Source organism: Apis cerana, linkage group LG7, assembly GCF_029169275.1.
Source record: "Apis cerana isolate GH-2021 linkage group LG7, AcerK_1.0, whole genome shotgun sequence".
NCBI lineage: Eukaryota > Metazoa > Arthropoda > Insecta > Hymenoptera > Apidae > Apis > Apis cerana.
In genome coordinates this window covers 2,847,233-2,866,460 of record NC_083858.1, presented here as the reverse complement: position 1 = coordinate 2,866,460, position 19,228 = coordinate 2,847,233, and the positions used below count along the sequence as shown (strand labels likewise).

The 19,228-nt window shown below is 32.0% G+C and overlaps 4 protein-coding genes across 7 annotated transcripts in view; 1 reads left to right on the top strand and 3 right to left on the bottom strand.

The window, feature by feature from the left end:
- LOC107998451 (RNA-binding protein Musashi homolog 2) overlaps positions 1-2,011 on the bottom strand; it is a 177,844-nt gene extending 175,833 nt beyond the window's left edge. For all 4 annotated transcript variants that reach the window (XM_062077658.1, XM_062077659.1, XM_062077656.1 and 1 more), the window contains exon 1: positions 1,686-2,011. The gene's annotated coding sequence lies outside the window, so the exon portion shown is untranslated. The remainder of the gene's footprint in view (positions 1-1,685) is intronic.
- Positions 2,012-2,163: 152 nt separating this feature from the next.
- On the bottom strand, positions 2,164-3,445 carry LOC107998425 (proteasome subunit alpha type-2). Its single transcript, XM_017057690.3, has 3 exons — positions 3,333-3,445; positions 2,657-2,989; positions 2,164-2,570 (listed from the first exon to the last, which is right to left on the bottom strand). The coding sequence occupies exons 1-3, from the start codon at positions 3,371-3,373 to the stop codon at positions 2,240-2,242; spliced, it is 705 nt and encodes a 234-aa protein (XP_016913179.1). The 5' UTR covers positions 3,374-3,445; the 3' UTR covers positions 2,164-2,239.
- Positions 3,446-6,007: 2,562 nt separating this feature from the next.
- On the top strand, positions 6,008-9,951 carry LOC107998422 (retinol dehydrogenase 14). The gene is made up of 5 exons (XM_017057685.3): positions 6,008-6,162; positions 7,623-7,893; positions 8,875-9,114; positions 9,239-9,621; positions 9,699-9,951. Exons 2-5 carry the CDS (start codon positions 7,626-7,628, stop codon positions 9,801-9,803), a joined length of 996 nt encoding a protein of 331 aa, XP_016913174.1. The 5' UTR covers positions 6,008-6,162; positions 7,623-7,625; the 3' UTR covers positions 9,804-9,951.
- Positions 9,852-15,148, bottom strand: LOC107998473 (esterase E4). Its single transcript, XM_017057775.3, has 8 exons — positions 14,808-15,148; positions 14,273-14,398; positions 14,007-14,166; positions 12,226-12,614; positions 11,353-11,524; positions 11,091-11,284; positions 10,461-10,605; positions 9,852-10,380 (listed from the first exon to the last, which is right to left on the bottom strand). The coding sequence occupies exons 1-8, from the start codon at positions 14,997-14,999 to the stop codon at positions 10,052-10,054; spliced, it is 1,707 nt and encodes a 568-aa protein (XP_016913264.1). The 5' UTR covers positions 15,000-15,148; the 3' UTR covers positions 9,852-10,051.
- Positions 15,149-19,228: the final 4,080 nt, after the last annotated feature.

Below are 19,228 nucleotides of genomic sequence, written 5' to 3'. Positions count from 1 at the left end.
ATATATATATATATATATATTTTAGTCTCATTTTGCTTTTTGCTGCATTATAGAAACGCGGCATTATATTATCTTTAATTAATATTATTATATAATATAATTGAAATCGTCAAAAACAGAATTTATCTTTTCTTTTTTATCTAATCTTAAATAAAATTTGTTAAAATTTTTCTTTCGATTAAAATCAAAAAACGTAAATGAATACGAGTTGGTTTCAAAGATGTCAAACCTCGAAGACACTCGATCGAAGAGAAGAAACAAAAAGAGAAGAAGTGTCGACATTGAGAGACCAATAGACCGAGATAAAGCCAAAGAATATAAAATACGAGAGGGGAACTCGATGGCTTTTTAGAATTTTTAATAAGCGACATCGGCACGTTTGCGATTCCCCGCAAAAGCGGAAATGTAAATTCAGCGCTTTCGCCAGCCGGAAGAGAAGAACTGACTGGCCTCTTGTAATATCGACATTAAAATTGCAAACCATGCAACCAGCACAACGATGCCTTCGTCTTCGCGAGACTCTCTATCTCTCTTCGTATCTTCCTTTCTCTCCTATATCTTCTTTCTTCATGCTATCTCTCTTTCTCTCCCAAGCCGAGTATGATTGTCCGCGGAAATCTTCAAGTACCAGCGTGGAAACACTGTTCGAGCAGTAGTAAATGAAAGCCGCCGTTTGTCATGGAAACGCGTCTGCGGATGCGTCATATTAAAGTCTGGCATTGTTCGTCTCCAATGCAGACGATGCCGGGAAAATGAGTTAGTAAGAAAAAGAGAGAAAATGCACGATTGTCGGGAAACAAGAATAGAGAGAAAGCAAGGGATAATCGGGGATTAGCCGGGATTCGCGATTTCAAATTATTACAGACGCGCAATGTGCCCTTACACGCGAATTGTGATTTATACATTCGTAATTCATCACACACCACATATTTTATAAATCGATGATAATTGCGATTAAATTATAAATAAAAAATAAAAACAAGTAAACGAGTAAACATATCGAAAACTCGTTATTAATTTAATCTCTTGTTTTATCATAGTGCCTTCTGTAATCGCGAAAAAATTAAATAAAAATAATCATCGTATATTTCTTTATTTCTATACCTTTTATTTTCTTTTAGGTTTGCATAACAATTGAAATTAATTGTAGAGAAAAAAAAACGTGTATCGAATATAATTTCAGTTACGTCTATTTTTCTAATTAATTACTTTCATTTATATAATAACATTTAATTGAATAGAAATACCGAAATTTTACAACGATTTCTTTCGCAAATAAACTATTTGTAAATTCTCGATATCATTGATATTTCATATGAAAATATTTAAAGTAAATAATTTTAAACTTTTTATAAAATAATGCGACCTTGAGAAAATATGAGCACACATATTTGGTAAATAAATAGTTTCGCGACCGGTCGTGACTAATGGCTGACATAAACAAACAACCGGCAACGCGACAAATATGAGACCGTTATTAAAAATATGCTTCATTATATATTCAAAATGTAACAATACTTAGATTAACACATGAAAACATAAAATTTTGATCGTAATATAGATATGTTCGACATCAAAAACAATTACAAACGACACATCGATATCATGATGAATAGCAATTGTAAATGACAAGGTAAGTATCGAAAAAGCAAACACACCTTAATATCTATCAATTGTAAGCTTACCTACGCACATCCGTTGAGAAATAACTTGACGTATTCAACACGTGTTCTGGTCGATTTTTTGTCAACAGTATCACCGAGAACTGACAGGACAACGCAACACACGAGACAAACCAACCGACCGGCCGCGCACCAACTACGAAAACTCGTTCGCATTCGCGCACGATCGCGCCCAACCAACATGAATGCTTATAACGCGCTCTATCGGAAAAAAATAGTATCTTCTACATATTTATTGAAAAATCAAGTCTAATGAAAAATTCGTGCATCACGATGGAAAACATTAATTTAAAGATTATAAGATTATAAGATAAAAAAAATTTTTGGAATATTTTTGATATTACTTCAGAATCTTTCAATAAATTTCTGAATAAATTTTTATGAATGAAATCTGAATAAAGATAAAATCCGTATTTTAAAGATAAACTTTCTTGTTATATATTACAAGTAAAGGAATAATAATGTTACTTTCAACAAAACATTTTATTATAAGAATCTAGTTTATTCTTGATTGTGTAAAGATTACTGTAATAATGTAATATAAAAATAATAAAAATTTAAGGAATATTAGCAAGATAATCTTTTACATTGGAAGGTTCCAATCTTCTAAAACCATTTGCATCACAAATACCAATTTCTATATTATCAGCTGTCATCTGTCCTTCAAATCCTTCCTTTAAAGTTAAAATGGCAGTATGAACAGCATCGTCCAATTCCAAATCTTCACTATATCTTTTCTCAAGAAATACTTTTCCATTGACAAAATTTTTACCCATTGCTGTAGCCTTCCATGCAAAATATGCACCGGAAGGATCACATTGATATAAACATGGTTTTCCATTATCCCAGCCACAAATTAACAAAGAGACTCCAAAAGGCCTGACTCCTCTATAATTTTAATTTCAAAATATATTGTATTAATTGTATTAATACAAATCTTTAATAAATTGAAAAATTATTTGGAAGATAAATACCCAGATTGTGTATATTCTTGCATAAGCATTGCAACTCTTTGTACCAATTGTGCAGTAGGTATTGGTTCTTGATAAATAAGCTGATACTGTTGTGCAATTTTACGTGCTTGCTTCACTAATAATCTATAATCTGGCCCCATACCACTATATACCATACCAATATGTTTTGTAATTATTTCTACTTTCTTTACACTATGTTCATCGTACAATATAGATTTGTGTTTATTTTCCGTGGCAAGAACAACTCCGTTTGAAGCTTTAATGCCAACACTTGCTGCTCCAGCAGCGACAGCAGCTAAAGCATATTCTATCTGAACCAATTTTCCAGATGGGCTGTGTAAAAGAATAAATTAATTTTTATATTTTATAATGTTTAGGTATTTGACGAGTCATTGTACACTCAATTGAAATCAATTCATTTATGATTGAAAAGAAAAATTTATAATATTAATTTTTTCAACTTGTTATAAATAATAAAAAGAGAGATTATTTGAAGATGATTCTCACTTTTCTATTAATAATATATTTAATAAATCAATAAATTTTATAAACCGATGTAACCTGTAACTTACTTACAGGTTATGTTCATGAAAACTTTTATTAATTAGTTAAAGTAATATTACGTTAAAATTACTTTTTAAAATTTGAATTCTTAATGGGAAATAATTAAATTTACCTGAAAGTTGTTAATGAAAAACTGTAACGTTCCGAAGCCATGACAATTACTTTGCAATAATATCAGTTACTAAATAGAGTGAACTTTCGGTACAAGGTTTGACAACTTGTACGAAAGAAAACAGGGATTTCTACACTAGGGATATTTTCTGTTACTATATGAAATTATGGTTATATTTTTAAATTATTAAATTGTGGTTTTTGTATATTTTTATCTATAAAATCTACATTTATATTTTTAAAAATTCAAATTATAGATAAAATTATTATTATTATTATTATTATTATTATTATACACTATTAAATAAAATTAAGAATTTGCATCAAGAATTATAATACATTATTTCATTGATACGAAGTACGTTTCATTAAATAAACGATATTACAAAATTAAAAATTGATCCCATATCTTATAAAAATGTAAGATCTAACTTCAAGGAAGGAGGATGTCAATTTTATTTTTGCAACTAAATATTTCGAACAAACATCAAAAAAAGATCTATCATTAATCGATCTATTTAAGATTTTTTTTTATAATTTATTAATGTGTGATGCAAAATTTTATACGATATAACAGAAAAATATGTTCAATACAAACACACACTTTTTTCGTAGTATTCATTAAATTAATTTCAGAATCAATATAATAATACAAATATATACAGAAATGGCTGATGAAGATAAGAAAAATGATAAAAATCAAATAGAAGAATTGTATGCATGGATCTCTACGATTCCACTTTCAAAACCAACAAAGAATTTATCTAGAGATCTTTCCGATGCTGGTAGTTACAAAACGATTGTTTTACATTATTGATTCTTTCTATTTAAATTATATCTTTTCAATTTCCTATAATTTAAATAACTAAGAAAAATATCCCTCAGTAATAATAGCGGAAATCCTTAAAATATATTATCCCCGTTATGTTGATCTTCATAATTATGTGCCTGCCAATAGTATAACAATGAAGAAAGAAAATTGGAAAATATTAAATCGAAAAGTATTAAGTAAAATTCATATGAAATTAAATAAAAATATTATCAATCAGTTAGCAAATTGTCATCCTGGAACCGCTGAATACGTCTTATTGGAACTAAAAAAGAAAGTTCTGAAAGATTTTGAGAATCTGTCGTTTAAAGAAAATGATTTTATCGAAGAAGGTAAAAATTGAATAAAATAATAATTAAAAAAAAAAAACGAGGCATTGATAAGAATTCGATCGTAATATTTTTAAAGCGTGATACTTTATTATTAGAAAAAGTGGACACAGATGAAATAAAAGCAACGATATCAAACAAATCATTGCCAAATGTTGTCGATCAATTAACTTTGGAATGTATTGATCGTAAAACATCAATATTTTATCAAATAAAGGAAAAATCCTATTTTATCTTGAAATGGTTTATAAATTGGTTATGCTTTTGGAATTATTTTCAAAATATTATGTTTCGATTAAAGAATCCTTTTCAAAGTTCGTGTAAGTTGAACATACATACATATATTAGTTAATTTAAGAATATATCTTAAAAAAGAAAAATATGTACGTATAAAATAAATAGATGCATAAAATAAAATTAAAATTGATTTTTAAAAAATGTTACGTAAATGAATTCTTTTAAGGAACAAATTTCAACATATTCGTGTCTGTTGAAGTGAAAGAAGATGCCGAGACGCAAAGAACATCGGAGGATATCAACGGGGAAGATGGTGTTCCTCGTCACGTCTGCGTGCAATTAAGACAAAAACTTCAAGAGATTGACGACATTATCTACACGTTAAATCACAAGGTTGCATATCTAGAGAGTACGATGAAGCTGAAAGACATGAGAATATCCAACCTAACGTCGCAGATCTTGCTTCACAATGAAGAATCCAAATCACAATTTACAAAAGTTGAGATGAACGATACATCATCTAAAATTCGAGTGCAAAATATCGAGGAAAAAGTAAAAATAGAAAAATAATGTCCAGGATAGTAAATAAATATCGTAGAGCTAAACAGAATATTTATTGTTTTAATTATATTTATTCGAATTTTTATAATAAATTCTTTACATTTGAGATATAGAGTTTTTTTTTTATACAACATATTTTTATAAAACATTTTGAGAATACGTATAAATTCAAAACAACGATTTATATAAATTTATATAAATTTTATATCAGCTTTCATATCGTAATTTCAATCTGATTCTAATGAGTAATAATTAATTGAAATTCATCACGTTATGTTCAAGAGTTTTAACAGATTCTTTTTAGATGTTGCTATAATTGAATCGACGCACTTCTAAACGTTCATCAGCGTGGAAAAATTAATAACCAAGGAAAGTGTTGTGTCACACAACACTAAACACAAATACACACAAATACACAGTGATATTAAAATAAAAATTAAAAACGGTTTATGCTAATCCTCCACTTCAACATTCGCATTAAAAATTTTTATTTTTCAGATTATTAGCATAATGATTAAAAAAAAAAAAAAGGATAATAAAAGTATTACGACTACGCTCAACATTGTAAACAGGAAAAAAAAAAAAAAGAAAAGAAAGAAACACGCTTGACGTACACCATGTCGATGCGTATATTCGAGATACCTGGGATTGAAAAATATAACGAGTTCTTTTTCAGGATGAGGCTACAGAGAACTTGACATTAAGGTTTATAAAAACCACTCTCTCATCACACTGTTCTCCGCGAGGAGAGTGGGACTATACTTACTGCAGGGTCACGCGTCACGCATTGCAATGTTAGTATAGAGGCAACACTCAAACAGAAAGGACGCTAGTGCCTGGACTCTTAAGCCGGTTTGAATGAGAATTTAACCGATGTGAGTATGATTCAACATTAAATTAATATTTTTTCTTTTTTCTTTTTTTTTTTTTTTTTTTATTTGTTTCCCCATTGCTTGCCTCTTCGTCGTTTCTTCCTCTTTCAAATTTGACTATCCACAGATCCTTTATTATTATAGATAGATTGGATTGCAATGGAATTAATACATTCGTTATTCCATGAATTATTATATATTACATTATATATAAATAAAATAGTGGAAAATTTTCCATGTTCAATTTACAAGTGTAAATTAAACGTCGTTAAAATTTATCTTTTCGTTTGAAAATAAATAGATTTCATAGAATGTTCGAGAAATATTAATTATAATAAATGTTAGATTAATGGAAAATTTTCCATGTTCGTTAATATTAAATGTCGTTAAAACTTATTTCTTCACTCGAAAATAATAGATTTCATAGAATCTTCGAGAAATTATTAATTATAATAATGTGTTGGAATATAGTACGACAAATTATTATATTATTTATACTTATTTTAAGATAACTTATATTCACTTTTTGCGCTGTTTGTCATCATTGCATAAAATATAGGATAATCATAAATATCTTCTTATCATTATACAGGTACACTTGTTACAAACAAGAAAAATTCATATATATATGAAATAAAAAAAAATTAATCTAAAATCTAAAATAAATTTTATAGAAAATTTGTATACACTCGTATTGTTTACGTTTATACAAACTATATATTTATATAGTAGAAAATGTTAAAGTTAATTTAAAATATAATATATTGCATTCGTTATTTCAAGTCCATATGTCATTTCTACGACGAGTTAGGTAGGACGTCAGTGTCCGATATCTCAAACGATCCATGTTCTCGGTCATCGACCTTTACTGCATAGCATTTCTTCGAACGAGAGATTTCAATGCCTGTATTCCAATAGAATTTTGAATTTTCATCGAAAAGATGAAACGCGCGACTTATCGTGATTTAATTAAATTAAGTAAAATTCATTTCAGAGAAAGTGAATTGCAAATTTTACTTTTCTCATTTAAAAAAATAAAATGCTAAGTTGAAGTAAAATAAACGTTTACTACTCAAAGAAAATTAAAAATTTTTCTCCTTTCTTTCTTACTTCTATTGTATTTTTCCCTTGTGTATACTTTAAATATCTAAAATTAACATTTTTATATCGTTAATTGTCCTATTCAAATGATTCATACATTTCATGCATAACAATTTTTTCCTCTCCGTTATACATTCTTTTTATTCCTATTCCTATATCACACTTATGAAAAAAGAAATGAAAACTAATTACTCGTACCTTTGATATTTCTAGATATCGTGCTCGTATATTTTCGTTCCTTCTATTATCGTTAATCCTCTTCTCTCTTAATTTGAAAAAAAAGAAAGAAATTTTTAAGAAATTTCTACTATAATTTAGCATTTTGTATACATATATATGTATATCGTACACCTTTCGTTTAGATCATGTTACTCAAGATCGTGTCCTGCACAACGTTGTGTTACCTGGCCGCAGCTGGATCACTCGTCGTGCTTCTGGTTTTACTGGCGGTGTACTTTTACATCCAGCACACGATGGGAATCTGCAAAAGCAAGAAAAGAATGGACGGGAAGACTGTAATAATTACTGGATGCACGTCTGGTATCGGAAGGGAGACAGCGAGAGACATAGCGAAAAGAGGCGCTAGATTAATTATGGCGTGCCGAAATTTGGAAATGGCGGACAAACTGAAAGGTCTTCTTTCCTTATAGAGAAAATTTCACTCCTCCCTAATGATGATTACCTCAAACGAATTATCGGTTCGATTGAATCGCTTATAAAGAAAAAAAAGAGAAACTGTTTACGATTGATTAATAATGAAGTGGAGAAAGTAGGGTAAAACTGTATGAATATATATCATTTGTTTTTCTAAGCAAGAATTGCGTATATGCTTTGTGTGTGGCACGTGATATTAATTTTGAAATAGCTCTTAAAAATATATATATACATATATATGAGATCAGAAATCGTTGGTTCGTGTCAGGCAAGTGATACACAAGTTAATGCAAAGTAATTTGTGGTTAACAAGAATTCCATTCTACGTAATAAAGAATTCATAACTTGTTTCATTCAATTCATTATTGACTTAACGGAAAATAAGAATTTTTATTATAATGTAATTAAGTTTTACGCTGTTTCAAATACGAACACGATTTCACTCTATCCCTATGTGTGATTCAATATCTTTGAACAATTTTATTTCTCACTTAAGTCGAGTCAAATAATTCTTTTTAAAAAAAAAAATCATCCTCGTTTTCTCATCGAAGCTTATTTTTTTTTTCCTTTTTTTCGCACAAAGAAGAGATAATCCTTTCCCAATAAAATTAATTGGAATTAAAATGAAGCAAGTACAGCAATTTTTAAATTAACATTTAAATTAATCACAGATTTATTTATTTCGAGTTCACCAACGATGATATATAATCATCCCACCTATTAGAATGGAATCGTCGCAAATCGATATAATTGCACAATCAACGAGATTGCGACAAACGCAAGATTATATTCGATCGCGTAATTTTACAAAATTTGCATAAATTCAATAGGAAATTTGCACGATTGGGCAAGGTGATTGAAATGCGTATACGAAACCAAATAAAATCCCCCTAAGTCATTTCCATCGATCCCAATGATTGAGCAAAGAATTTTTCAACGCCACCATTTTAATATTCACAGAGGAATTAATAAAAGAGTCTGGGAACGAGAGCATCGTCACGCGAAAACTTGACCTCTCGTCGTTCGCCTCTGTGAGGGAGTTCGCCCAGCAAATAAATCGCGAGGAGGACAGATTGGACGTGTTGATCCACAACGCTGGAACCGCTCAATTGTTCAAGAAAATGGTGACCGAGGACGGACTGGAGATGACGATGGCGACGAACCAATACGGTCCATTCTTGCTCACGCATCTCTTGATCGGTGGAAGTATAAAATAACCCCTTTCTTTCTTAACTCCTTCTTAATTTATTTCCGCGTATATATTAATATATGATAAAAAAAATAATAATAAAGAATGTGTAATAACGTTTGTCAATGATTACAGACTTACTGAAACGATCGAAGCCAAGTCGAATAATCATCGTTACGTCAGAATTATACGTGTTCGCGAGATTAAACTTGAACAACGTGAATCCAACGACGAGCCTGCCCGGCTATCTCTATTACGTTTCCAAATACGCTAATATCGTGTTCAGCTTAGAGCTGGCGCGACGTCTCGAAGGTTCGGGGGTGACCGTCAATTGTCTCCATCCAGGACTGATAAGCACAGGTATATGGAAAGCCGTTCCGCCCCCGTTCTCGTGGATACTGAACACTTTGCTGAACACTCTCTCGAAAACGGTGGAGCAGGGGGCGCAAACGACCATCTACCTTGCCGTCTCGGACGAGGTGAACGAGATCTCCGGCAAATTCTTCAAGGATTGCAAAGTAAGCAAAAATGAAAAAGGATCGTTCTTCTTGGTTTAATTTCACGTTGATCGATTCACGATGATTGGATTGTTCAGGAACGGGAATTATTTTGCGGTGTCAAGGATCAGGCACAGGCTAAGAAATTTTGGGAGCTCAACGAGGAAATGGTGAAACTCCAGTCGACGGATCCAAAAATTTAAAGATTCTATTTTTATATATATATATATATATAATGATATGAGACACACTTACTTAAGAATTTCGTATATTTTTAACGATTATTTAATGATAATATTGTTTTCGTATAAAAGAATTAATCGGTTCGAATAAAAATGTTTCGTCGTTTTATCGTCGTTTAATTTAATTCGAAGAATTATTTTTATTCCTCCAATCAAAGGTTGTATATAATTTTATCGAAATTTCGCAGTGGAAAAATAGAGATATATGTTCAATGCTTCACTCCTCTCGAAGCTTGAGAGGGCAACGGGAATAATTTTTCCCATAAGCGCATCCTTTCGGGGAAGAATTCAGTTTTCATTCCCAAACGAAGATCGATCTCCAGATAATTCGTTTTCGAGGGGTCGAACGTCTCCCACGAAACGTTTCTGAATCTGTCATCGTTCCTCGGGATCGGTTCCCCGTTTATTATGAAATTGGACCACATGCTCGTGTAAAGCTCAACCATGGGCGCTTCCGGTGCGTCATCCTCCAAATAAGGGAGAAACGGGAATTGTTTCGCGTGAAACAGATACTGCAAATCGTCGTGATGCGACGGATCTGAAAAATAATTTTATCTTCTCAATTCTCAGCAATATGAAAAAAGATAGATAAAAAGTGAGTAAATTTTTTTAATCTACTGTATGCCGTATCGTTGCTCCATCTGTAGAAACCGAATCGTCCCTCGTACGTAAATTTGTAAAAGTATACCGGCTCTCTCGAGTTCGAAGCGAACAATTTAACCGCTCGATACATGGGGAATATGGTTATACAATCGCCGTATACCTGCGAAATAATTTATATTTTATTATATTTTATATTTTTAAATAAATAATCTCATCTCAAATAATGATGTAGAGAAGAAGAGGAAGGATTGGGTAGGAACTTTGTCAAGTTGGAAGAGAGTCGTTTCATTACGAATTAATTGTATCGACAGAGAAATTCTTCTCGATCAATAATGCAGTTTCATAGTCATTTTATTATATATATATATATATATATATATATATATATATATATATATATATATATATATATTTGTTAAATAATCTCATCTCAAATAATGGTATAAAAAAAAAGAAGAAAGATTGGATATGAACTTGCCAAATTGGAAAAGAGTCGTTTCAATTACGAATTAATTGTATCGGCAGAGAATTTCTTCTCGATCGATAATGCGGTTTCATTTTATTTTATATATATATATATTTTTTTTGTCAAATAATCTCATCTCAAATAATGTTAAAATAAAGAAGAAGAGAAAGAATACGAACTTTGCCAAGTTGGAGGAGAGTCGTTTCGCTGATCGCCTCGTTTTTGAAATAAAACTGTCTCAATTGCCTGCTTATGTAATTCGATCGCGAAGTATCGCGTTCGTACATGCAAAAGATCGGGGCGACCATGTTCCAATTGTTGTTCACCTCTCGATACAAACTCCCGTTGTCCACCTTGTCGTTCCTCTCGTACACTGAAAAAAATAACCACGTGCAATGCTGCGCATTTCGATGCGCGTTGAAAAATATTGGAGATATTTACACGCGGCAACGCCGGCAAACTCGTGTTCCGTGACCCCGAGTATGTAAGGAACTTGGTGGAATTTCCCTTGCGTGATCGAGTCGTACGGTTGTTCGGACAAGAATCGTTCGACACCAGGGACTTGGGGCTCCACGGCTGGTGTCCAAAGAAGAATAGGATTTCCATACCAATCCTATATGGAGAAGGAGAAACAGAAAAAAGATGTTAATCGGTTAAATCAATACTCGAAGAAATTTTTGTTTTTTATTCTTTGCGTTTCAACAGTGACTCTCAGGTACCATTTATGTTTGATTTTTTAGAATAGGTTCATAAATAACTTCCCCAATCTTTACATATTGTAATCTTTATGAGATGTAGAATAATATAAATTGTCGAATGGCTTGAGATTTTTTTATCTCAAATTAGACCGTGATCGGACATTTTCGACGTTAGAAAGCGATAATGAAGATAGAGATGAAATAACAAGTGTAAAAAGACGAGAAATAGGAATAATAGATAAGTGAATAATAAAAGCGGAAGACACAGAAACAGATAGAACGTACAAAAATATATCGCGAAGGATACAATTTGTTAAAAAATCTGCAGGAACATTAAATTTTTTTAAACTATTTCTAACTAATGAACTCGTTAATAGTGCTCAAAACAAATAACAATTCCTTCATGAAATATCAAATACGAAACAACAATATAAACTTTCTAATATTCGATAAATTTCCTTTATACGTAAAGATACATAAAATACTAAAATAGAAAAGTTTTATGCGTTAATTTGTGCGTGAAATCATTTTAAGTTAACTGTAAGAGAACATAGACGAGAACGTATCGACTGAGTCCGAATCGTGTGGAGCGCGAAAAGTTACCAAAGTCAAGTACCGTCAAGTTGGCCAACGTGTTCGTGAAGTTTTCCACGGGTTTCTCGATCAAACAGTTCAACATGGAAGCGGTCGAATCGGTGGGACAATTCAACAGCCGTGCCTGCCTTTGAACCAGTTCCTTCTGCCCGTGTTCCGCGACACCTGTGTAGACTTCCGGCTTGATGGCCGAGCCGCTCATCGATATAGCTCTGTGGAACAGATCTTTAGACATCGGGGAGACCATGTGCAACATTATGCTGAAACTGCCCGCGCTGTAACCGCACAACGTGACGGAACTCGGATCGCCGCCGAACGCGGCTATGTTCCTTCGAACCCATCTAAACGCCTCTACCTGATCCTTCAAGCCCATGTTGCCGGGTGCCTCACTGTCGCCTGTATTCAAGAAACCTGCAATTTTCGAATCTCGGTGAATTCTTGTTTTTGTGTCAAAGTGTCCAATAATAAGTTTCTTTCGCGCTGGGAATTAATTGACTTTGATATTTGGATATTTTTATACGAATACGTAGGCTTGTTTATTAGTTCATGAGTGATAGGTTTCGGTCCTCCTATTTTTAACACGTTGACTGTCATGTTGATAGTAAGAGTTCTGATCGAGCTACGTCATTCTTATTCGACTGTGAAATATTTTCTGTTTAATTAATAATATTTAACTTATTTATATTCATAAATAAATATTCCTTTATTCATTACAATAATTTTTACATTAATTTTCACTTTTTTAACGAAAAAATTTATAAACTTTAATCCTAATGAATTTTTAAAAATAATTATATCAACAATTTATTCACCTGCAATAAATATTAATTATATATGAAATTTTCCAATTTTACGTATTTTTTTAATAATCCAAATTATTCCTAGATTTATTTTATCAATATATTATTGTCCAAATATTAATATTGCATTTTGATCAATTTATTTTGCTTTATAATAATATATACTCATCACGAAGAATCTTCGTAGGTATTTGGAAAGATATTCCATAATAAAACTATCGAATTATTATAAAAATAATGCAAAAATGATTTACTAAAAAAATTATTTAGAATGTAAAACTTTAAAATATTCCATGTACAAAGTGAAATTGATCGGGACAATTTGGTCGCTAAGATTACATAACTCTTTCATTTTTTTCTTTTCGACATTGTAACAGTCATACCATTCGTTAAAGATTCGAATTACTCGTGTAGAGTGACGAGGTGGCCTACGAGCAATATATGGAAACGAATGATGCGGAAGACCGACTCGCATTGTTAAAATATCGGTGAGAATATTCCTAAAGGAGATTTCGTTGGAAATATGATGATCAACGCGTTAAATTTTTTCCCACACCGTTCAACATGAATAGCCAAGGAAGTGGCGTGTTATGCTTCGTTGCTTTAAAAAAGGGAGTGGATTATTACCCATCGAGCAATTGGTTTAAGAAAACCGGAAATTTTAAAAGTCAAGGCCACGCTCGTTGAAAATCCACTGAAATGAAAACGTGATACATAATCACCTTGATCAAGATGGGATATATCGATCGACATGTGAAATTTGGATTACTGTTGAGGGATTTCTCCGCCGGTAAAAATGTGCTCGAGAAAGATGGCCGGATTTCCACTTCATAAGCAAAGAGAGAAAGACTCGAGGAATATTTTAATTCCAAAAAATTTTTTGAAAGAGAGAATAATGAGGCTTTCTGAGAGATAAGAAGTAAACAACAAATATCATTGGAAAGAAACTTTTTTTGGATATATTATTATATATAATACTAACCTATTATATTATATTACTCACCTAGAGCCCCGAGACGATAGTTAATCGTGACCAATACGATATCTTTGTCGAGTAGATATTGAGGGCCGAAAATTGAACTTTGCCCGGAGAAACTAGTAAAACCGCCGGGATGTATGAATATCATAACCGGTCTCTTTACATTTTTCTCCTCGCACGGTAGCTAAAAAAAAAAAATAAATAAATAAATGAAATTTAAGGAAAGATTGATTATAAATTAAAAGTTGCATTGAAATTTTGTTTAAATATCGTGTACGGTGATTATTTACTTTAGTAGTGTACACGTTCAAACGTAGACAATCCTCCGCTTGCAACACGCCATCGGGATGAGGGCAACTGGGTCCTTCCTCGGTGGCGTCGAACACGTTTTGCCAATCCGCCGCTGGGATTGGAGGCTATATTTTATTTGCGAAAGCACGAAAAATGAAAAAAAATAATTTTTTAAGATTAATCGAACGAAATTTTTTTTCTTTAATTTTAATTCAAACTTTTTCTTTTTTTGGAATTTTGGAAAATACAAAATACGTTTTTAATAATTTATAAGCTTGTGCTCCTCGTATAATAATTATTCGGATAAGAATAATTTTTTTTGTAATTATACGCTCAATTAGTTTTTTATTCTATTTTTAATACTATTTTAATACTTCTCGACTCCTATTTTCGTATTCTTTTAAAATATTGCAAATATCATCTTAAGTACATCTTAAGCATATTTACACGTTTTCATTATACAAATTTTTCGCGCATAAATTAACCACGCCGCGTTAAAGTAAATACGTTAGTTTAAAATTCAATATTACTTACTTGAAAACGTTGCTTTCCGACAGGTGGCTCCCCATATCTCACTCCACGGAACGAATAAATCTTCCTCCCATGCCTTGAGACGATAATTGAACCGCGAATTTTCCCAATCGGGGCTTCGACCAATGGTTGCTCGATTGAACATTCACAGAGAGCAGCGCCAACGATACAAAAAATCAAAATATTATATTTCATTTTGAAGGGAGAACAACTTGATCTTAATCTAGTTCTCTCTTCTTTCTCAAATGGGAAATGAAGATTTTGATAAAAATTGTATCGATCGATCTAGGGAACTAATATAAACCGCGTAATACCACGCGAATAACAGTGGGCGAATAATAACGAAACAGGGGAATTTATAAGAGCGTCGCTACGAGGAAAACCGAGTGGGGAAATCCAATTACCTTTAAGGAAGGAATATTATCTCTTATAAATTCTTGCACAAGAACGTTCTATTTTGTCTTTATTCGAATAAGATCACGTTCAAAATTATAAAGATACGTATTTCTTTTTTTTTTTTCTCATTGGAAAAATAAATCGATCAATTAATGCCATAACAAACATGCCGTTTGTTATTCCATCGGCATATTAGAAATTTATCAATGCGAATATAATATGATATATTGGGAATTTGATAATTTAAAGTGGCATAAAAAATAATAAGGAAAGGTTAGCGAAATGCGAATCTATAAATATATTAGTAAACATATTCCGATTGTTGATTGTTGATGCATGATGTATGCGTGAAATTATCGCGTTTTTCTTTTTTTTTTTTGCGATTCAAATCTTTAAGATTTTGAATAAAAAAAAAAGAAAAAATATTTCAATGATAAACTCTTCTAAAACACGATTAATTAGTATTGAAATTTAGAATTAGAATATAATGAAAAATTGGATATATTGAAAATTTGATGGAAATTACGCGAAGATGTTTAGCAATGTTTATTAAATAAAAATACCGCGTTATAGATTATCGTAATTTTTGTATTCAAGCGATCGATTATCTACTTTCATCTATTTTTCATTCTTTAATTTATACCTCCATTCTTTGGATATCTTTATATCGACTCATGCTTGGAAAAAATTAAGAAACCAAAATTATATAAGAGAAATATTCAATTTCAGATACAAGGATTAAACGTGGATTAAATAACGATGAACATTTTGATCTTTTGAATCGATTTTATTTAGTCATAAATTTATTATAAAAATTCTTTTCATTAAAACCTTTCAAAGTTTCCAAATAAAATTAAGTTTGAAATAAAAATTCGAGTTTAATAAAAATAAACAAAATGCATAAAATAAATTCTTTTTTTCATTTAAAAATTAATATTCAATTTCATTTCTTCCCCAAACGAATCATCGATCCGATCCGAGAATTCAATCAATTTTATTTTCAAATACATCTTTTCTAATAGAACAAACTCGAAACTTTCGTTCTTCCCGAATAGGAATAATATTAACAGGCAAATATAAAAAGGAAGAATTTATTTAAATTATTTCTGATACCGAAGATAATGAGAATAAGTTTTCCCATTCTATCGTCGTATAAACCAGTTCTCATAATGGAGTTCAAGCTGATCTCTAGATAATTGTCTCGAGCAAACCTGTCCCACGTGACGCCTCTAAACGCTTCGTTATCATTTGGAACGAGAAGTTCGCCATTTTTCACTTTGGAACGAGAAGTTCGCCCACACAGACGTGTACAACTCAACCGAATTTCGGGCGCTAATTTATCGAAATATGGAAAAATCTCCATGTGAAACAGATATTGCAAATCGTATTGATGCTCCACGATCAAGATTAAGAAATTTAAGGTCGAAAGATTAGAGATTAAACTAGGATAAAATCTGAAAGGATCAAGGCGTTGCCGTAAGGAGTCGTAGAATTCCACATGGAGAAACGTTCTTGATAAACAAGTAGAAATAGTAAGAAATAGTAGCTCGAGAGTGTTCAGCTATCAATTTTGCCCCCCGATATTGGGGAAATTTAATTATACTGTCTTCGTAGATCTGAAAATCGGAAAAATGATGACGTCAATTCGTGGCTAGATTGTTATTATTATTTTTAATTAATTGATTCATTTATTTACACGCGCGAGACAGTCCTTTCGAGCGGGATCGATTGGCCTCCCCTCGAAATAAAATTTTCGCAATTCCTCGCTGATGCGTCGCGATCGTGATGTGAAACTAATCGGTGCAATTCGATACCAATCCTCGCTCATATCACGATACACGTCGTTCCCCGTCCTTGTACTATTTTCAAACGAACAAATATTACAAATTGTACAACAAACAACAAACTTTTCTTATTTAAATTGCATTGATCACTTTGCGCTCCACGCTTTTTTTCAAATACGTATGAACCTTTTATATCCTCTCATATTTTAATGGGATTGCAATAATGTGCTTTCACATTCAAAAACTTTATATTAATAATATTTCTATAAATAAATACGAAAATAATAATAATATAAATTTGAAAATAATATTCCCAAACTCGGACCAACGCCAAAATGTAATTCGATCCATGATATCTAATCTGAAATAAAAAAATCTAATTCATTCGATATATTATTCTATATTTTATAAGATTATATATAAAAAAGCTTAGAAATCATGAAGCGATATTTTAAAAAAATCAAGCGTAAATAAATATTGTCGGCGTTCGATCCAACTGAGTCATTCGAACGCAAAGTGTTAAAATCGAATTAAAGAATCGCTCTCGAATTCATTTCTCGTTATCCTAAATATGACAGGAACATTTTTTCTCCCCTCCAAAATTGAGTCAAAGAACAACGAATAAATTTTTATTACAAGATTCGTAAATTAACGAAAAATTCGGTCATGGTGTCGGTAAAGTTGGGGCCTCGATCTCAGACAGGCCAGCATATCTTCAGAGTTATCGTCGGGACAGCGTAAAAGTTTCGCTTGTCTCCTAGCGAGATCAATTTGCCGAGTCGGGTATGGTTCCGCGTTTAAAAGGGATCCGCTCATCATGGCTGTGGAACAGATTCCTCGATATAGGCGAAACCATGTGCAGCCACACGCTCAGACCACCAACGCTGCAACCGCTAATAGACGGAATTCGGATTCCACCCGAACGCGGCGATATTCCTTCGAACCCAATGCCTGATCCTTCAAATGTAGATTTCCCGGCGCGTGAGAATCTCCTGTGTTTATGAAACCTTTTTTTGTGTTTATGAATACGAAATTTCGTACGTTCGAAACGAGTTTAATTTTCCGATTTATATTATTTAGATGTATCGATTAATCATACCTAATACGCCGAGACGAAAATTGACGGTTATCAAAACGATATCGTGATCTAACAAATATTGTGGGCCGAAGAAATAACTTTGGCCGGAGAATACGTAAAATCCGCCCGGATGGAAAAATACCAATACCGGGCTTGTCACTTTCTCGTCGTCGATGGAAGCTGTAACGTATGGTATACTTTTAAATACGTGACAAATGGCGACATCTACAAAGTTCCTTTGGAATTATATCTGACTAAAAAAGTTAAATGTAGTCTATATAGTATAGTATCATACGGAAAATTATTTAGAATATTTTTAGGATATTTATATTGATTTGAATATCTCGTTAGAATCAGTTTCAAATACACGTGTACAAAAATTTACATAATTCGGAATTATACTAATCGTGAAGACGATAATGCTGAAAAATAAAAGCCTATAATTGTGCGTATATACGATTTAGATTAGAAAAAAAAAATATTTTTCCAGTATACACGTTCAAACGCAAACAATCCTCGGATTTGAGACCCATTTGATCAAAATTTGGATATCCTGGACCCTCGTTCGAAGCGTCGAAAACATCGTTCCAATCTGCCGCTGGTGTTGCAATCTGGTGGGAAAATTACTAGAATTATTCCCACCCGAGTGAACGTTCCACCCGATAAATATTCGTTTGTAAAAAGGAAACACGGCAAGTTCCCTTTGTTTCTACACAGTTGAAGGTTGACGATAAGTTTGACGAATATCCATGCGCCTGGTATTTTTCCAGAATTAATAGAATTATAATCAAGGGGGGAAAAAAAATGAGAAAAATTCACCTGAAAACGACGCCGTTCTGTGGGAGGCTCGGCGTATCTCACACCGCGGAAGGAATAAATCTTTTTTCCAAGCCTTGAAGTTGAAGCGGAGCCGCGTATTTTTCCAATTGGCGGTGTCGCTTCCGGATGCGCGGATGTACAATATAGAACGTTACAGATCCCAACGATGTAAAACAATTATTCCTTTCTCACGAGTATTTATTTATATTTATTCATCGATAAAAGTCATTTTTTTTTCTTTTTTAAATCAACAAGCATAAGTTGTTTGCGTGGCAAATGTTCGACAAACACTGAATATCGTATCGTGAGAAAGAAATATTTTATCGGTTCGAGGAAAAAAACCATAC

Coding starts and splice junctions, on each gene's coding strand:
- LOC107998422 (XM_017057685.3), top strand. CDS start 7,626: ATGTTACTCAAGATCGTGTCCTGCACAACGTTGTGTTACCTGGCCGCA. Junction 7,894..8,874: donor AATGGCGGACAAACTGAAAG/GTCTTCTTTCCT, acceptor TAATATTCACAG/AGGAATTAATAAAAGAGTCT. Junction 9,622..9,698: donor AATTCTTCAAGGATTGCAAA/GTAAGCAAAAAT, acceptor TGGATTGTTCAG/GAACGGGAATTATTTTGCGG.
- LOC107998425 (XM_017057690.3), bottom strand. CDS start 3,373: ATGGCTTCGGAACGTTACAGTTTTTCATTAACAACTTTCAG. Junction 2,990..3,332: donor TTTTCATTAACAACTTTCAG/GTAAATTTAATT, acceptor TCTTTTACACAG/CCCATCTGGAAAATTGGTTC. Junction 2,571..2,656: donor CAAGAATATACACAATCTGG/GTATTTATCTTC, acceptor TTAAAATTATAG/AGGAGTCAGGCCTTTTGGAG.
- LOC107998473 (XM_017057775.3), bottom strand. CDS start 14,999: ATGAAATATAATATTTTGATTTTTTGTATCGTTGGCGCTGCTCTCTGT. Junction 14,167..14,272: donor TGAACGTGTACACTACTAAA/GTAAATAATCAC, acceptor TTTTTTTTTTAG/CTACCGTGCGAGGAGAAAAA. Junction 11,525..12,225: donor ACACGTTGGCCAACTTGACG/GTACTTGACTTT, acceptor TTCTCCATATAG/GATTGGTATGGAAATCCTAT.